The sequence below is a fragment of the Rana temporaria genome, chromosome 5 (genome assembly GCF_905171775.1).
Source record: "Rana temporaria chromosome 5, aRanTem1.1, whole genome shotgun sequence".
Classification (NCBI taxonomy): Eukaryota; Metazoa; Chordata; class Amphibia; order Anura; family Ranidae; genus Rana; species Rana temporaria.
Window position 1 is genome coordinate 265,345,901 of NC_053493.1, and position 20,667 is coordinate 265,366,567.

Consider the following 20,667-nt stretch of genomic DNA (forward strand, 5'->3'; position numbering starts at 1 on the left):
TGAACTGCATCTGGTGTAAATGACCCCTAAAAGCATTTACAAGTTATCAGTTTAGAGTTGATTATGAATGATGGCCCTAGAATTATTGCTCTCACTCCATTGTGCACAGCGACGCCTAATGTGTACTGCAATTGTCGTTTTCATATTTAAGCACCCCAGATGTGCACTTATTTTTTTTTTTTTGTACATGTGGGGGGCTTTATAATGTGTGGGTTTTTTTTTTTTTTGTTGTTGCTTTTAACTCAAACATTCTTAAACTGGTTCTTCCCCATCCACAGCAACCGAAGTATGACAGCCCTGAACCTGGAAGTGACAACATGCTTGTTGCTTCTAGGTGCATTTACTGGAGGAGAGATCGGCAAATAGATGCTCGCTGATCTCCCTGCGTTATACCTTCCATGCCCATCCTGAGACCACAGGTGGTGCAGCAGAGGCTAGAATACAAAGCAAGGGTTAGACAGGTAGGGGGGTTGTTGGAAGTCACGATTTCCATCAGGAAGCACACAGTCAGCTTAATGGTAGTAAACACACACCCAGCTGCTACAGCAAGCCACTGGTCGATAAGTGGTTAAAGAAAACATTTTGACCCCAATTTCCTTTCCACCTCTTAATTTTCCTCTTTATTAAATATAGAAACTGTCCAACTTTTTCTTTTCTAGTTTTATAACATGTTTTGTATGCTTATGAATGATTTTGCTGTGTATTACAGCTCCCGCTTTAATAAATATTTTAATGTATACTGTTGATTTCCCAATTTTCAATTGATATTATGTGGTTATAAAAAAAAGAAATTTGTAAATAAATATTTATTTCTATAATTACATACAAGACACTGTTCTTGCTGTTACTCATTTTTAATGATTAATGCAAACATTTCTGGCTCAAGTGCACCTAGATCTAAATTATATTTGGTATGCTAGACTGTTTTACAGGTGAACTCCCTGTACAAGGATAAACTTGTAACCAAGAATAAAAAAAACTGAAGGCAGATTTTAGTAAGGAGAATATGATGTAGGTGTTGACCATTAACCATTCAGAATAAAGCAAGGCCAGCCCAGGGACTTGATTGGCCTATCCCATTAAGACAGCATGTTGTGGTTTTTTTTAAAGTCAGAAGTAAAACTGGGAAAATGGGACTGTCATGTACCTGGTGGAGGCCAAGCTGGTGAGAGGGCTAACCTTACGCCGCCTATCCAATACCCTCTGAATCTAGTGATGGGGTGTGGCAGGAAAAGTGACGTGTGCCTGTTGTAGGTCCTGACTCTGGGCAGTCAGGTGACTGACTACTGCTGGAATATTGCGGATGCTAGAATGGAACTTGTGCAGAATGAGGTCATAAACATGGAGAACAGGAACTTGCAGATGGAGAAATCAAAGCCAGAGTCAGCAACAACCAGGCAGAAGTGCTAGTTTAGAAGGCAGAAGCTGAGTCTGAAGTTAGGCCAGGGTCGATAGTAGAAAGGCAGTAGAATTAAAAAAACAGCAGGCAGGACACAAGTCAAGTTCAGCAACAGATCAGAATTAAAGGGGTTGTAAAGGAAATTTTTTTTTCATAATAAGCATCCTTTACCTGCAGACATTCCTCTTTTCACTTCCTCATTGTTCGTTTTTGCTCAGAAGTTGCTCTATTTCTTCTCTGGTCTATTCACTTCCTGCTTGTCTGATTTTACTGACCACCGTGAAGGGAGGCTTTACTGCGGTGGTCAGTAACATGCTCACCCCCTCCTGGGAACTACATCTGTGCGGCAGGACGCTCTCTACGTGTTGGAGACTTCAAGGAGGTGTGAATTACTGGGTGTGCCGCAATTCATACTGGGAAATTTAGTTCTTACATGAACGAGCACCGCAAACCAGGAGGTGAATGAGAGAACAGAAACTAGAATGCCGGAGGTGATATAGATGAAGGAATTTAATAGGTATTTACTCGTTTTTTAACAGAATCATTACACTATTCTGTCTGTCTACCTTGCAGACATTAATTTTAGGCAACATTTTTTTTTCCTTTACAACTCCTTTAACCACTTTCAGACCTGCGCACGACGATGTACGTCCTCTTTTTAAAGATTGATATCTCAGTAACGGCAGCAGCTGCTGCCACAACCGAGGTATCCATCTTTAGTGTGCCCGGTCCTGTACACGATAACGGCGGTCTTCGCGGCGGATTCGCCGCGAGATCGCCGTTGCGATTGATTCATTTGCCTTGATTCTATGCAGCAGTGCTGTGCACTCATGGAGATCTATGGGCACTCCCATGTACATGATCTTCCTGACAGACTGCCTCAAAGGAGGCTACCATAAGGCCGCGTACACACGGTCGTTCCAAACCGATGAGAGTGGTCCGACGGGCCATTTCCATCGGTTCAATGCTGAAGTGGCCCGATGGTCTGATGTGCGTACACACCCTCGTTCCAAAAACCGATCGGGTCAGAACGCGGTGACGTCAAACACATGACGTGCTGAATAAAACAAAGTTCAATGCTTCCAAGCATGCGTCGCCTTGATTCTGAGCATGCGCGGGTTTTGAACCGATGCTTTCTGTACTAACCATCGGTTTGGACCGATCGGGCAGCGGGCCATCGGTTCGATTTTAAAGCATGTTTTAAAATTTTGGACCGAAGGACAACAGACCGATGGGCTATACACACGGTCGGTTTGGACTGATGAAACTGAACCTCTGTCCATTCTCATCGGTTTTGTCCGACCGTGTGTGCGCGGCCTCAGACTCGAAGCTTTCATGCAAAAGCAGGGAGTCAGATGAGTTCTGGACTAAAGAGGTTGAGTATAGGATTGGACAAGATGAAGTTTCTCCTGTGGAAGAGACACTGGCCTGAGCTGTTTCCAGGACTAGACAAAGACACAGGAAATTTGAAAATCAAACCGAGGAGTGGGGGCATGGATGCACAAAGAGCTTGTCAGAGTGTTTGCGGTCTCTGGAGAGAGAGTTGGAAAAGCAGATGTATATGTCCTCAGGGGCAAACTCATCCATCAACAAGTGGCGTGGTTCATAATCAAAGTATCTGCCATTGATGATGGTTTAGAAACCGCTGACACTCACAAATCTAATCCACTAGAAAATCTGCAGGGAAAGGTGTGGGAGTGCACTTGATGCCTCCTGCAGTGAGTCTGTAAATAGGGCCATAAAGTCTTGTGTGCCTGCAGTTAAGGGCAGAGGAACCAGCCACATCTGCCATTTTGACATGTACACATAGTACTACAACACCCTGTGGAAGAATAGACTCGTGTTTCCCTGTGTCTGCTGAATTGCATTGGAATACCAACCTGAACTGCCACGCAATCTTATTTACCAAAAGTCATTAATGATTACTGTGTGATTTGTTCAGTTAGTTTGGTAGCCGAGTACACTTGGATAAATATTGCTTAAATCATATTTAGAAGTTAAACAGTTTGCCAAATTATGTTTTTTATTTTAAATGTGTGAAACAATCTAAAGAAAAATAAATCTTTCATATCACATGGTTGTTTTCAATTAATAAAATGGGGGTGGGCTGGAAAGTTGGTTCAATTGGAATTTTCTTTGGGTAGTAGTAATACGCTTATACAGTTTTCAGAAGATACGAATTACCATCCATTGTTGTTTTGAACCTTTAGTTCAGCCAGTCTAGTGGAATGGACTATAGAACATTGCCAGTCCATTTCCTCACATCATTACAGTTGATGCTTATTGTATGGACTACTGTTTTACCTACTTGGACTTCACTTGCAGTTTGTCGGTTCAGATGGTTGTTTTATTAGCTTAACAAGAGTCTCTTCTCTTTGTTTTTTTATTGCCCAAAGTGGGGGTTTGATGTAAACAACTAAGATACCGCTTTACCAAAGAACCAATACGAAACAACGTTCTACTGATTGTAGTTGCCCACATTTTCCTTTTTTGTTTTGTCCAAAGATGACTGATTTTCTTTTTTTTTTTTTTTTTTTTTTTAATAACCAACTTCACCCTTTTGCTGTGTCATGATTTTTATTATACAGGATTATTCATTTGAGATCGTAAATGTACACTGCTCCAGCTAGTCTTGCTTTATTGGAGCTTCTTACAGCTGCAACAACGACCTGCTTCTGAAATACCAAAACAAGAAATCTTTAGTGTATTCATCATCAACCAGCAGATTTAGTTATGTCACATCTAATCATTTATGTAATAGGCCTCATGCACACTGGGCAACTAGCATGCGCTCCTCTTTTGGGTGGAAGGCACAGGTCAGCTTTAATGCTGTCAGCCTGTAAAATTCTTAGACTGAATGCTGCTATGGCTGGATGTTTTGGGCAATATGGGCCAAGCTATGAATGCTTGGAATGACGACTGCTTGCATTCTAGTCATTTGCCCCAAGGTGCATACTACCTTAAAAGTTAGTACACCTCAGTGCACTGTCCAGCTGCAGCAGATTTCAGTCTCATGCTGGCAGCAGGGTTGGTCTGTACATTCTGCCTGCACCAAAATACCAGGATGTACATAAGGCCTAATCCAGGGGTGCCCAACAAGTGGCCCGCGGAGCCCTCTGATGTGGCCCACAACCTCCTGCTCTGAGATGGAATAGAATACGGTTATTAAAGGTCAGTTTTTAATAAAATCACAGTGTATATATGGGCATATCTGTTCTGGAGTGGTTACTGGGCTGCTTTCAAACTGATCCACAGATGCAGAGCAGTTTACCTGCACTGAGACATAGACTTTTGTTCTTACCTGCAAGTTTGGTGAGCTTTCTGAACGTGCACCAAACCTGCAGAATATAAGAAGTCTATTGCAAAGTTTAGGAAAGCCAAAGGTACACTGTGTTGCACCCACGGTGTGGGTGAACCGCAGCACATCAGTGTGAAAGCACATGGTCAGTCCGACCAATTGGACCCTCCATTCACCCCCAAGTAGTGGCAGACATAAACCGACTTATGTCCTACCTCTAATCTGATTCCGCTAAAAAGTATAGTGGGCTGTGTCCTAGCAGACCCGATGGCAGACACCCGCTCTGCTCATTGTGGCCCGCAAACCGGTTACCTAGTTGCTTAAGTGGCCCTCGCTCTTCAAAAGGTTAGGCACCCTTGACCTGATCCAAAAAGAGTTATTTAAAATCTAAACCATACTCTAGAGGAGGTAACTGATGAATTTGTACTGCAATAGAATGCGTTCTTTCCAGTCTGCCATGGAACAATTTTTGTGACATACTCAGGGTTATAGTCATTTTGGATTACAAGGCCCTAATTAATAGTCCATGCAAGAAAGGCTGGTGCCATGGAAGTTGGCTAAAATATCAATTTATGACAAAAACTACTGGTGTAGAAAAAACTATACAAAGTTTATATTACACTGGTACTCAATATACTTCATGATGGAACATAGGAGTTGTTATATTCCTCCGTGCACGAACATCCTCTACACGTTTTGTGGCTCTAGACTTCTTCAGGAAAAACAATACTAAAATCCTTTTTTATTTTTTTTTATTTTTTTTAGCATTTATTTTTATGAATTTCCATATTATTATACAACCAAAAGAAAACAACACACACATATAACAAATCCATCTGCTAAACATCAACTCACAAAAAAAAACTCACCCCTCAACCTCACCCTTCCTTTTTGCGCTCATCAAAACAGATTTCCACCCCCCTTCTTCTTCCCCCTTCTTTACATCTAACCGAAATGAGACCTATATTATTATATAATTGCTTCCCTCCAGCACTATATCTCTTTATTGATTTTCCATGGTTACTGAGACAAATTGGAAACTAACCACCAATGCCAGATCTTTGCAAATTTTTTAGAACATTTCCTATGCTTATATGTCAGTTCCTTTCGTCTTAGATTAAAGTTAATTGCTTTGATCCATCGATCTATCATTGGTGGATATTTTGATATCCATTTTTGAAGTATAAGTTTTACGAGCCATATACAGTTCTCAACCACATTCCATGCACGTCAACTGGGAGGATATTTTCTGGTATAATCCCTAGCAATGCAATTTTTGGATCAGGCTGTATCTGTGTAGAGCACATGGAATTAAAAAAATATCAAATATAGACTCCCAATAGGGATGCCTTAAACATAAAGATGCCTTAAATACATTTTTCAGAGCTTGCCCCTATTCCTCATCGTTAAGTGTCTCTAGATCTCTACTCCATCGTCCAAAACTACCCTCTTGTGAATTGATTCTAGCTGGTATTTGTATAGAAGAGTATATATTTCCTATGAGTAGAATAAGAATAAAATCTACAGATAAAATCATGCATATGTGCGTAAAGAAAAAAAATACTTGCAAAGATAGCAATAGCAGCTGGGAATATCCCAACAAACAAAATGCAGCAATAAAACAATAGAGGGGTGACCTCCACATGTGGACAAGCCTAGCAGTAAATACAGCTTCCTTGCTCACCTGAAGTACCTGCCCCCAACAGTATCCCCCCTGGGCGACCATTCACCGCACCATCTAGCAGGCAGAGCCTACTAGATGTATCCCTCAACCCGACGTCTGGCAACATGCCAACTGGCTATTTAGCCATAGTAAATCTATCACCTATCCAGTCCCCCATGTCCACCACAGGGAAATTCTGGTGACATTGCTGTTTTGCCCCTGGTCTTTCTGTGGGCCCTCATCGGTACGTGGTTAAAGGTCTTCGTGTACCAAATTATTTGTTTTCTCTAGTCACTTAATGGGGGTTATTTTTATTCTTCCTAGGTCTATGTTTGATCCTTTTTACCTTCATACGTAGTCATATCTACAGTGTAAACTAGGCTGGAGTGTTTAGAAACTTGGCATCTTCATTGCCTTTGCCTTCCTGAGTTGCATGCCGAGTACCATCCTCCAACAGTCTCACCCCTGGACGACCATCCACTGCACCAACATGCCAACTGGCTATTCAGCCCTAGTAAATCCATCACCTATCCAATCTCCCAATGTAAACCACAGGGTAGTACTGGTAATAGTGCTGTTTGGCCCCTGGTCTTTCTGTGGGCCCTCATCAGTAAGCGATTGAATGACTTCATTTCATCAATTATTTGTGTTTAAGCACATATGCATTATTTACTGGTGTTTAGCATGTATACTTTATTACTTTTATCTGTGGATTTTATCTGCGGTCTAGAGTCGCAAAACATGTAGGGTATGTTAGTGCACTGAGGAACATAACTCCTATGTTCCATCATGGAGTATATTGAGTACCAGTCCAGTGTAATGTAAACTTTGTATAGTTTTATCCACACCTGTAGTTTTTTTCATAAATTGTATCTGGATACTTTACTATGTTTTAACTATATATCAATAACATTTATATTTTTTACTTGATGTGCAATCTGTTCAGGGTACCGAGGTAGTCCATTTTTTTTCCCTTCCCTGCTTTGAAGACCTTTCGTGGGGAACAGTCTCCTTTCACTCAAATAGCCATTATTGCTACCTGGATGATAGTACCCCCAATTTTTTACTCTAGTTAGTTATTTGGAGGCCCCATTGTTATAACAAACTAATTGTACTGATAACTGTGCATTCACCAGATCATTTGAGAATACAATAATAATTGCATGTTAAAGTGCAGTAAAGAGAAGGCTTATGTTAAATGATAATGTTGCTTTCTTGTTGCAATGCACTTCTAAAATTTAGGAGTTTAAAGCTGAACAGGTTGAGTTGAATTCACCTACCTTTTGTTTGGAATTCACAGTAGTCACAGCACTTCCAAACCTTGATTTTTCCTGAAATATTGAGCTTAGTTATTATAAATGTAAAAAAAAAAAAAAAAAGAGGCATTTGTACCTAAAAGATTCAACTTACCTCAGGAGAGACTAGTACATATTGTGCCTGCAAAAGAAAAAAAAAACACACTAGGTATTGCATTTTTTTTGTTTGTTTTAATGGGCCACTAAGTCTTAAAGCCATGAATATTTAAAAAAAATCAAATTTTCATAATCAAATAATTTCTAACATAGAGGGCTTTGGCACCCACTGACATCTGATAGCTGTCACAGAAAATTATCTTGTCAATTCAATATTTTCATCTATAACCCCCAAACATACACCAGCTGTGAATTAACAATGCGGAAGAACATTGCGCCAATGGTTAAATATTTCCATTCATGCCTCCAAATTATTAAATTTAAAACTAAAATTACTTAGGTTATGCAATTTTCTTTCCTTCCACCACTGGTTGGAAAAAATAAAACATTCTTGATTCTCCCATCAACACAGTATTGATGGGGGAATCCTTCCTGCAGCGCCATTATGTTCTGCAGGTGGGGAGCCCTGCCGGCAGAATACAATGATTAGTGTTATCGGCTATATCCAGCGGAACTAATCGTTTGGGGAAAAACCTGACAGGCTGGTTGTACACATGTCGATCGATAGATTAACTTGTGTACAAGCAGGGTGCCCATACATGAATTGAAATTCAGCCAATCCCTGCTAAACCAAATTTCAATCAATGTATGGCTGGCTTCACTCTGGATGGAGGAGCACAGCAACCCTTGAACAGCAGGATCGTCCATCTGGGGAGAGGGTAGTGTTGGATTCACTAGCAGATTGAAATGGATTTGACTCATTAAAGCTGATCGCTAGCTAACACTTTTTTTTATTATCAATCTCAGTTTTTATAAAAAAAAAAAATTTTTTAACAAACATACATTAACGGTATTATCATACCATTGAAACATCTTACAAGTAGATCATTCAAGCCATCATGACCAGAACATCAAACAAACAGAAAAATAGAAAACAACATAAAAAAAGGAGGGGAGAAGGGGGGAAAGATGGCAAGGGACTACGACAGATAGACACCCCCAGCTGAAATCTTATCGAGTCATATTTTAGATTCTATTCTAATTCAATATTCCCTCTTATTTCCTGTTGATTCTCTAAATGTCCTCCAGGGGGCCCAAATCTGACAGCATTTTTCGTATGTGTCGAATTTGCGTGCCAGGAAGGTCTCCATCTTCTCTATTAAGTCCATTTCCACTGCCCATTCATTCACTGATGGAGTTTGTGTTGAATGCCAATGCCATGAAATAACTAGCCATGCCGCTATTGTCCAATGTCTGAGCAAACCCTTTATGATATTTTTATATGAACCTGGTAAAATGGATAACAGTGTAATTTGATGTGTGTTGGGGATTAACTCCCCTGTAACTATAGTATACAGTTGCATAATCTTGTCCCAGAATTTACAAATTTGGGGGCATTCCCAGCATATATGTATCAACGAGCCCTTGGTGGAATGACATCGCCAACATTTGTCCGATGTGTCTGAATATATTCGTTGCCTAGTTGTTGGACATCGGTACCAACGGGATACAAGCTTATAGCTTGTCTCTTGGGCTTTAGTTGTCAATGATAAGCAATGTGTGAGGGTAAACAATTTCTCCCACTCGTCTGCTCCAATTTGGACATTGAGGTCTCGTGCCCATTTATTTGTAAATTCTGGGAGCTCAGGGTGATTTTTTAAGATAAGGATCTTCTATATTACTGATAGAGTGTGTTTTAGTCTAGTACTTTGCAACAATATGGACTCAAACAAATTTAAGTCTCTATTAAAAGTAGGGCTGCAACTAACAATTATTTTCATAATCGATTAATTGGCCGATTATTGTTTCGACTAATCGAATAATCGGTTAATGACCTTAAAATAACAAAAAACATATTTTTTGGCCAATTTGTTGTTTGGCAGATTAAAAAACACAAATTGCCACTAAAACACATTACATGGTTTTCTGCAGCTTTTCAATTGAAGTATATTGAACCAAAAAAATAAAATAACAGTTTTGCATTAAAAAAGAAAGTCCTTGATTGATTGATTGATTTGATTGATTTTTGAGCTTAATTAGGCGCCAAATGCCCACTGTGAAGTGAGCGTCTAAGCGCCGCTGGTTAGATGTAACTTTGAATCAATCCGTGGTGAGGAAGAGAGAGAAAAGAGAAGAGAGGGCGGTGAAAGGAAAGGGTATCCAGCCCTTCGGGGAGCAAGAGGAAAGAGCCGTGAGGTGTATGAGAAAAAAGAAAAAAGGAACAGTGGGGATACTAGAGGATGGGGTAGAAAACATCATAGTTATTAGAGAGGCAAGTGGCCCCTTCAATGAGGGGGCGGACTGTGAGAGAGAAAAGAATATACATTTATCCATAGGCCTGGACGAACAGCTAGACCGAGTACAAAGCGAGCAGTGTGGTTCTGAACCACCTGGAGCTTATGGGCCCATTTCTGCGGGGCACCCAATAGGGTGATCCTTTCCAAATACGCAGCAGCTGAAAAAAAAATCATGGATGTGAACGTGTCCCATAGGAAACCATGTAAATGAACTGTAGTGTGTTTCTGCAAAAAGCACCAAAAAACAGAGGTGTGACCCCCGGCCTGAGATGTTTAGTAACATAATAGGGTTAAAAAAAAGAAAATTTTGTACAAAAAGAGCAAATGATCATTACTGTAGGGGGTTTAATTTTTTACTGTGGGACAGTGAAAGAAATATTTTCAGTAGGGATTTGCTCTTTTTGTACTTTAAAGGGCTAATTTTAGTGTTTTTAACCCCATTATGTTACTGGGCGATTAATCGATTATGAAAATTGTAATCGATTAATTTCATAATCGATTAGTTGACGATTAGTTGTTTCGGCCCTAATTAAAAGATTGGTTTAAAGGGGTAGAGGATAGAAAATACATCAATTGCTGATATTCCACTCATTGCATAAGTGAAGGCTGAACTTGTTTTTGCAAGTTTGTAAAATCGCAGATCTGTAACAAAGAGTGACCATTAACTGTCTCCCGGAGCTTGAGCTGCCACAAGTTAGAATGAAATATAGTTGAAAACCCCCATGTCCTATACAAGATTGGATACATACTGTATTTGGACAAAGCAGAAAACATTTGAAAAACAGAAGCTGATATTGCATAATTCTCTTACCCAGTCCTCAGGACACGGGGAAGTCCATGATTTGCATTTATCTTTTAGCAATCCCGTAGAAGTGGTATTTCCATTATAAATATAGACTCGACCTGCCTGAGAGCTGAACATTGAGGTGTAGTCACCAGCCCATAAAGGTGAGGTCACAATGATTTCATCTGCATGTCAAATATACAAACACAGGATTTATCTTTTCAGTGCAACACAGCCCTAACTTGTTCCTTTGCTGTATACATTACATGCTAATCAACCTTACTAGAATCAATTGAATATTTTTATTTTAAATTAAAAAATATGATATGTTTCTATTTTGTATCAGTTTATATATTTTTTATTCAATATGACTTTAATGTCAATTAGGGATAGCTTGCTTCAAAAAAAATTGTCAGGTTATGTGCTTTTTTTGAGTGTTTTCATGCAATTATTGTATTGAGATTATAATGGGTCATTTGTCTTTTTTTTTTTGTTTCTTTGTCAATTTAAGAGTACAGATCCACAGATTTCATGGATATTCAGCTCTCCGCTTGGTTTAGCAAAGCTCAAGAGGAGTGGAGCTTTTTGCTACCTAGATTTAATGTAAAACTTCCAGTGGTGAAGCAGCTCGGTATTTGGTCACTACCAAATACTGTATGAATCTTTACAGGTTACCCAATAAACATCATTTTGGGTGGCCAACGAAAAAACCAGACACATTGTATCGTATAGAAAAAATACCCCAAAAGTTGTAACCCGATTTAAAAAAAAGTTGAGTAACATTGGAAAAGCAATCTTATTAAAGCGGATTTGTTTTCATACCGAGGCCATCGTCATCCAGATCACTTAGAAGCAGCTTTGAACCATAGCGGGAAAGTTCTCCACTCCCTCTTAGGGTTCCCAGTGGAGATGGATTCTTTGTATTTTTGAGTTCATATACTGTGGATGTTCCAGCATGATGCAAAGTTCTTGAAATAAACATCATTTTTAAAATGGTATCTAAAACAATTTGAACAAGTGGTTATTTAAAATTGAACAGATTTTGCAAACCATGTGGCTGTATATAAAGTAATATTAGCCTAACATAACATCTTTAATGATGGAGAGCTGCCAAAGCATTTTGCATACCAAAATTGCACAATATTTCAAAGCAAGTTGCTTTTATAACCTAGCAAAAAAAAAAAAAAAACACCACAGAGCCTTGTACGAAAGATTGGATTTTCCGCGGACAAAGCATAGGACTTTTGTCCGAAGGGCGTTGGCCATGAACTTGTCTTGCATACAAACGGCAAAGAATTGACGGCCAACAAACATGAAACTAGGTGGGTTTTCAGCTCTTTAATGCCACCCTTTGGGAAACTTCTGCTAATGTTGTGTTATGGTTAGCATTGCTTCTGAGGATGCGTAATTATACTTTGGATTTTTTTCCCAAGGACTTCTGTACACACAATGGAATAAATTTTAAAGCACGCTATCCAACATTTGTTGTCGGAAAATCCAACAACAATTGTCTGATGGAGCATACAAAGGTCGGATTTTCCGCCAAAAGTCTGCCATCACACAATTCCCGTCGGAAAATCTGATCGTAGAGTGATCATTTCAAACAATGCATAGAATTAAGCAATCAGGTATGGAGTAGACAATATAGGGAATAAGGGATACTGAGTGGTTCTGAGTAGGGGTGAGCTTGGGTTTGGTATGAATGCTGTATGCAGTATTTTAGCTGTCAATGCTGGGCCAATGAACTGCAGGCGGGAGATTACCCATCACCCAGCTTCACATATACAAAGGGGCAGGGATGTTCCTGACACTATTCTAATGTAGCTACATGGCCCATATTAGGTCAATGTTGTCACAAGCATCCCGCCCCTTTGTGTACATCAGCTACAGGGTGGGGAATCTCCAGCACATAGCTTATTGGCCCAGCAATGACAGCTAACTTCCAGGTTTAGAAAAACTTGGGTTTGGACCGAACCCAAACCCAAGCTCAATACTAGTTCTGAACATCCGATGCATTTGGAATTGCCTCACTACCTGTTGCACTTAATTAAATATTTTCCCATCTCCTTTTAGCCATATGCTATTTCTTCCAGTCTTAGGTTGTTCATACACAGCAGATCTCTTTTAACCATTTTAACAAAAGGTAGGAGATTTGCCAGTTACTATAATGATGTCTATGAAATTCATTCCACCATGCAATGTCTCTAATCCATATATTATAAAGGATGTTACATTTCCCACAGGTAAAAGTGAAAAGCCCCATTTTGTTATGGTCAAATCCAAACATCAGCACTAAATTAAGCCAGCCACAAACATAAGATGGGTTTGCCACTGTCTCTAGTTTCTTTTCCAATGGTTTTTATTGGAATTTTTTTAATAACATAAATGTGTGGTACAGTACAAAAAAAACACATTCTTTGGTTCAGCATATTACAAAATACAGGGTTCATACAAAAAAAGTGGAAGGTTTAACCAATGGCAATTGAAACCGTGTGTGACCGTCGATTCATTAGTCAGGTAGCGAGGCTGTTGGTGATATATGGTCTTACCAGTAGACCAGGGTTCGACAAAATCCGGGCGCCCGGTCACAATTGCGACTACGATTAGTGACCTGGCGCCCAGGGAAGGAAGCTTAGGCCTGCAGAAGGCCGCAATTACCTGTGTCTCCGTGCGCTCCCACCTCCCCTGCCGCGCCGGCCGGTAATTGAGGCCACGGCCTTGCGGCCTTCTGCAGGCTTAAGCTTCCTTCTGGGATCTGGCGCCATCTTGTGGTGGCCGCTGGCATGACAAGTAAACCAGCAATTCTAATGACGCTTCTCCAGTGTTTTCACTGCCATCGTCTTCCCTCTAATTAGAACCCCCAAACATTATATATATTTTTTATTCTAACACCCTAGAGAATAAAATGGCGGTCATTGCAATACTTTCTGTCACACCGTATTTGCGCAGCGGTCTTACAAGCGCACTTTTTTGGGAAAAAATACACTTTTTTAATTAAAAAATAAGATAACAGTAAAGTTAGCCCAATTATTTTTTTAATTGTGAAAGATAATGTTATGCCGAGTAAATTGATACCCAACATGTCACGCTTCAAAATTGCGTCAGCTCGTGGAATGGCGACAAACTTCTACCCTTTAAAATCTCCATAGGCGACTTTTAAAAAATTATACAGGTTGCATGTTTTGAGTTACAGAGGGGGTCTAGGGCTGGAATTATTGCTCTCGCTCTACCAATGGCGACGATACCTCACGTGTGGTTTGAACACCGTTTACATATACAGGCGCTACTCACGTATGCGTTCGCTTCTGGGCGCGAGCTTGGCGGGACGGGGCACGTTTTCTGGCTCCTAACTTTTTTAGCTGGCTCCTAGATTCCAAGCAAATTTGTCAAACCCTGCAGTAGACTATATACTTGAATAACTTCTGCTGCCACCGTCTCTAGTTTAAACAATTTAGCATGTTTTTGCATTTCAAACAGTAGAGGGTGAACATGCTCAGGCACTTTTGGGGCTTATTATTAGAATAAATCAGCATGTGTTCTGGCAGTACTGTTATTTCCTGTTATACTGTATGTACCCTTATCCATTTTCAAATTCAATCACGCTATACCATACATTTTAGTCACTCAAACTGTATAAGTAAATTACCTACTTTGTGTAGGTGCCCCAATTAGCAGCACTTTCTTTCTTTGCCCGTTCACGTTTAGTGTCCCACTTGCAAATGATGAACCCATCTTACTGTGTTCCTGAAATACATGAGACTACATAACTCCAGGATTGAGCAAAATATTAGTAAAACATGAGCAGAATAAGTCCATTGGCTTAAGATGGTTTTCTATAGGGCCTAATACAAGGTATTTTCCTGGGAAGAAAATTAGCATGCAACATTTAAAAAGTGTTTACACACATATTGATGACCACCAATGTGTCGCTACTGATAAGTATTAGTTTGCAGTGAGATGCAGTCTACAGAGTTCTTAGTCTTAGCCCTGGCCTCCCCATAAAGCAGGTGAGAATTGACTACATGAAGCTATTAGGACCCGCTGCTTTGTCTCAATGGGGACAGTCTATGACCTGTTCAATTTTGCATCTGGGTTCATCATTCTTGTTTTGTCACTAGGACAGAAAATTTGTCTAAATCACTCATGGTCATAGAGTTATGGGGGTTGATTTATTAAAATGGAGTGCAAAATCAGGTGCAGCTGTACATGGTAGCCAATAAGCTTATAACGTCTGTTCAATTAAGCTTTGGTGAAATAACTGGAAGCTGCACCAGATTTTTCACTCTACACTTTTAGTTAATCTACCCCATGGAGTCATAGAAGGTAGTACAAACTGGAAAAGGTTCTATCTTCAATCAACTGAAAACCTGAACTAGCCGATTAATGAGATTATCTTTCTGTCACTCTGCTCTCTCATATCAGTATGTTCCTTCTTGGCATACTGTATGAGCACTGCAGCACAAATGGTTGGTTCCTTGTGCTGCTTCTCCCTCTACCAATCAGTGTTCTACTGTACTGGGGATTGGAATAAAAATGTATAAACACAGAGCTTCCCTAATTTGTGTATTTTATATCTTACTTGAGTTAAACTTTAAATATATTGTTCCCACAGCTGCTGACATGAGGATTAGCCAGAAAAGGAAAGCTACGGTAAGTATCAGGTAACAATTTTCTGCATTCCTGGCTCACCTCATATAAGCAGCCATGGGGCGGAGCTGACTAACGGTTGCTGACATAAAGCTAAGCCAGAAAATAAAAATGACAGTTAATATCAGGAAACAATTTTCCATAAATATCTAAAGATCAGCCACACGTAATTTAAATCTAAATTAAAGAAAGGAACTCACTGAATGCCCATATATAACAAATGTTGCGTTTGTACTTGGTGGATAGAATCCATAGGCTTTCCCTACACTTTGTAAGTCTTCATAATCATATCTGCAAAAAATAAACATTTTAATACAATTGAAATGTATGAAACCTACTATGGCAGAGAATTACAGACTTTAGCACAAATTAGTCACAAGTTTAATATCACAAAAAAGTCACTCTTGCTTGTGAAACAAAAAGTATCATGGTTCTTACTTAATGAGAAATTAGCTGTGATTCTATATGATAAACTTAAAAAATGTAAAAATGTTTGGCCCCCCTAGATATCTAACTATCCCGGGGGAACCTCAAACAATTCCTTCAGGTCACTATAGTGCATTCATGCCTACACTAAGGCCTTGTACTCACAAGCAGACATGTCCGATGAAACCGGTCCGCGGACCGTTTTCATCGGACATGTCTGCCCGGGGACTTCTGTTCGATGGCTGTACACACCATCGAACAGAAGTCCGCGCGTAAACAATACGCGGGGCGTGTCCGCGGTGTCGACGAAGTCATTCGACGCATGCGAGGGATGGCGGGCGGCCGGACATGTGTACGGTAGGTCTGTACAGACGACCGTACATGTCCGGGTGGACAGGTTTCGAGCGGACTGTTTTAAAGCAAGTCCAGGAAACAGTTGTCCGCTGGAAACCTTTCCGATCCGCCCGAAAATGGTCCGCTCGGGCCTACACACGGCCAAACATGTCTGCTGAAACTGGTCCGCGGACCAGTTTCAGCAGACATGTTTGGTCGTGTGTACGGGGCCTTACAGTTAAGATGTTCTTCCTGGGTAAAGGGGTTGGTCCAAGCCCAACTCTGATCCTATTCCCTACTCCTTCCCTTTAACCCCCTATATACTTGCTTGCCCCCCTTGTGCCCCCCCCCTTGTTTCTAGGAGACATTCTATCAGCACCTCAGTCATTCACAAATGTCTCCCACGTAGCGGAGTAGGGATTCCATATTTTATCTATGTTTCTGAGCAAATAAACACAAGCACATGACCCATTTGGGGTCTTGTTCTAATGCTCCACAACTTTTAGGGGGAAATGGTAGGCATTTAATGACCAACATTTTATTGTCAGGACAATTCTTGTTGTATACTAATCTATATATTGCAAATTGTTTCTTCTGTGAAACAAAATCAATGTCATACAAATCTAACGGCACTTTCAAAAATAATTATGAAACAGAAAAAGTCAGTGCTTAGACCTTACTAATGACTTTGTATGTAGTAGAAGACTCAAAGGTTCTTAAATAACCCTTGTTTTCGCAAAGCGAGAGTGAAATGGCCCCCTTTGTTTTTGTTATTAAGACTATTACTATTGTCCTTAGTATATTTATATTTGATTTTAAAAACCAAGCCTAATGTACAAACGATCATTTTTCGGGCTGTAAAAAGCGAAGTTTTTCAGGCTATAGAAAAAACGACGATTTTTCAACTTCATCACACACGATCGTTTAAAAAAAATGCTCTAGCAAAGCGTGGTGACGTACAACACGTACTACGGCACTATAAAGGGGAAGTTCCATTCGGATGACGCCACCCTTTGGGCTGCTTTAGCTGATTTCATGTTTGTAAAAGACGATTCGCGCTTTTCTGTCTGTTACAGCGTGATGAATGTGCTTACTCCATTACGAACGGTAGTTTTACCAGAACGAGCGCTCCCGTCTCATAACTTGCTTCTGAGCATGCGCGGGTTTTTCACGTCATTAAAGCCCCCACACGATAATTTTTTACAACCCGAAAAACGACATTGTTTAAAACGTCGTGAAAAAATAGAGCATGTTCGAAAAAAAAATTGGCTGTTTTTCAGAACCCGAAAAATGCTCTGAAGCCCACACACGATCATTTTAAATGACATTTTAAAAAAACATAGTTTTTTACAACCCGAAAAATGATTGTGTGTACGCGGCATAAGGCCCCATTCACATCTGAGTAGTTTTGTAGCTTTAAGGTCCAAAATGCTCAACATCCAAAAACGTATGTATTTCAATGGTGTCTCGTTACATACTGAATCAGCACTCTGGCACTTGTAGTTTGATGCGTGCCACTTCAAAAAATACAAGAACTGGCCCTAAAGACATAGGTGGGAATTACGTTAAATGTTTGCAAATTTTTTCAGGGTTTTTAGCCTATAATGCTTTACATTGGCTCAAACAAAAAACACTGAAACTTGAATACACGTGAAAAATGCTTGATATAAGATCCTAAATTCTTTGTTTATGTGCGCAAAAATGTGTGAAAATGCTTAAAATAATATGCCCGTAAAATGTTCTGCTTAGGTGTGATTGCAGCCAAAATAGGAAAAAAATATAATGCCGCGTACACACGACCGTTTTTAATGTCATGGAAAAAACAAAGTTTTTCTCAACGTAATTCTTGTCAAGCCTGCCTTGCATACACACGATCATGAAAAAAAATGCTCAAGCAAAGCGCGGTGACGTAGAACACGTACGACGGCACTATAAAGGGGAAGTTCCATATGGATGGCGCCACCCTTTGGGCTGCTTTTGCTAATTTTGTGTTAGTAAAAGTTTGGTGAGAGATGATTCGCCCTTTTCAGTCTTTGTGCTTTTCAGTCTGTTACAGCGTGACGAATGTGCTTTCTCCATTACAAAAGCTAGTTTTACCAGAAAGAGTGCTCCCGTCTCATAACTTGCTTCTGAGCATGCACGTTTTTATCCTCGTCGTTAAAGCCCACACACGACCGTTTTTCCCGACGTGAAAAATTAGAGCATGTTCTAAATTTTTAATGGCCATTTTTCACGTCGAGAAAAGTGTCCTGGAGCCTACACAGGATCGTTTTTAATTAACAAGTTAAAAAAAATTGCATTTTTCTCGTCATGAAAAAACACAAGAGGACACAAAGGGCATGTTGCAGCCTACATTCAAACAGGACCAGGGATGATTTAAATGTCATATCAAATCTTGCTGGGTAGAAACCAGACCATATACTGTAGGCAGTTGATTTGCTAAATGCAAATATGCCTTTACAAGGCCTTTTGTAGTATCAGGCCCCATACACACCATAGAATCTATCCGCAGATAAATCCCATCAAATGGGTTTCTGCGGATAGATCCTATGGTGTGTACACTCCGTCGGATATTTATCCGCAGATAAATCTCCCCTGGCATGGATTTCCAGCAGATGGATATTTGCTGACATGCTCAGCAAATCCATCTGCTGGAATCCATTCCAACGGATGGATCCACTCGTCTGTACAGACTTACCGGATCCATCCGCCCAAAGGGATTCCCCGCACGCGTCGTAATGAATTGACGCATGCGTGGAATTCCTTATATGACAGCGTCGCGCCCGTCGCCGCGTCATAATAGCGGCGACGGCGCGACACGTCATCGGCAGAGGATTTCAGCGCGGATTTCAATGCGATGGTGTGTACACGCCATCGCATTGAAATCTTCTGAAATCCTCGAGAGGATTTATCCGCGGATACGGTCCGCTGGACCGTATCTGCGGATAAATCCTCTCGTGTGTATGGGGCCTCACTTTACAAGGAAACTTGCACTTTGTATGTGAATTTTCCCCAGAATTTAGGGAATGCAGTGAAATTTCAAAAGATACACAATGTGCAAGGAATATTTAAAAAAAACATATACATATATATATATATATATATATATATATATATATATATATATATATATAAATAAAGGACTATACTTTCAGGGATAATTTCTTTAGGATTCAAAGGGAGAAATGTGCTCGAAAGTGTCCAAACTCACCTTCCACGATGATGCATTTTAGGGTTCTTGTCTCGTTAGGACTCCTGCTGGCAGTGCTGCTCTGTGCAGGTGCTGCCACCATTTGATGACTTGGTCATCTTTCAGTAATGCTTATCAGTGCCACCCATCAGTGCCGCCTATCAGTGCCACTCATAAGTACCCATCAGTGCAGCCTTTCAGTGACCATTAGTGTCGCCTATCAGTGCCCACTATGAGTGTCCATCAGTGCTGCCTATCAGTGAGTGAGTGAGAAACTTATATAGCGCAAACAAATGCGAACTTAATCGCCTCAGTTCTGCATATCAGTGCCGCCTATCAGTGCACATCGTCAGTGCCACCTCATTAGTGCTGCCTTATCAGTGCTTGTCCGTGAAGGAGAAAACATACTTATTTACAAATTTTTAAAACAGAAACAAAGAAAAAAAAAAAAAAAAATTTTCGGTCTTTTTTTATTTGTTTAGCAAAAAATAAAAAGTGCAAAGGTGATCAAATACCACCAAAAGGAATTTTAGTTTTCACAAAGTCTGCTGCCTCAGTATTTACAATGGCAATTTGCATGTACTCTAGAATGTTATGAAGAGTGATCTGATCAGATGAATTGCAAATAATTGCAAAGTCCCTCTTTGCCATGAAAATTAGCCTTATCCTATAAAAAAAAACATTTCCACTGCATTTGTGAAGGAGGCTTCATGGCACCAAAGAAAGTCCAGCAAGAGCTAGGACCGTCTCTTACAGTTGATTCAGCTGTGGTATCATAGCACTACCAGTGCAGAGCTTGCTCAGGAATGGCAGCAGGCAAGTGTGAGTGCATCTGCACGCACAATGAGGCGAAGAATTTTGGAGGATGGCCTGGTGTCAAGAAGGGCAGCAAAGAAGCCACTTCTCTCCAGGAAAAACATTGGACTGCTGAGGACTGGGGTAAAGTCAATTTCTCTGATTAATCCCCTTTCCAATTGGGGGCATGCGAAAAAAAACCTTGTCCGGAGAAGTACAGGTGAGTGCTACCATCAGTCCTGTGTCATGCCAACAGTAAAGCATCCTGAGACTATTCGTGTGTGGGGTTGCTTCTCAGTGAGTGGGCTCACTCGCAATTTTGCCTAAAAACATGTCATGAAGAAAGAATGGTACAAAAACATCCTCCGAGAGCATCATTATTCCAACCATCCAAGAACTGTTTGGTGAAGAACCATGCTTTTT

The 20,667-nt window shown here is 40.3% G+C and overlaps 1 protein-coding gene across 1 annotated transcript in view; it reads right to left on the reverse strand.

Annotated features, from left to right (window-relative positions):
• Window positions 1–3,972: 3,972 nt before the first annotated feature.
• Window positions 3,973–20,667, reverse strand: part of GPLD1 (glycosylphosphatidylinositol specific phospholipase D1) — a 69,339-nt gene continuing 52,644 nt past the window's right edge. Inside the window, exons 19-25 of the mRNA XM_040353801.1 lie at window positions 15,701–15,791; window positions 14,504–14,597; window positions 11,676–11,852; window positions 10,881–11,038; window positions 7,771–7,797; window positions 7,641–7,691; window positions 3,973–4,074 (exon numbers count right to left, since the gene is read on the reverse strand). Coding sequence (XP_040209735.1) covers window positions 3,994–4,074; window positions 7,641–7,691; window positions 7,771–7,797; window positions 10,881–11,038; window positions 11,676–11,852; window positions 14,504–14,597; window positions 15,701–15,791 — 679 coding nt within the window. The 3' untranslated portion in view covers window positions 3,973–3,993. The remainder of the gene's footprint in view (window positions 4,075–7,640; window positions 7,692–7,770; window positions 7,798–10,880; window positions 11,039–11,675; window positions 11,853–14,503; window positions 14,598–15,700; window positions 15,792–20,667) is intronic.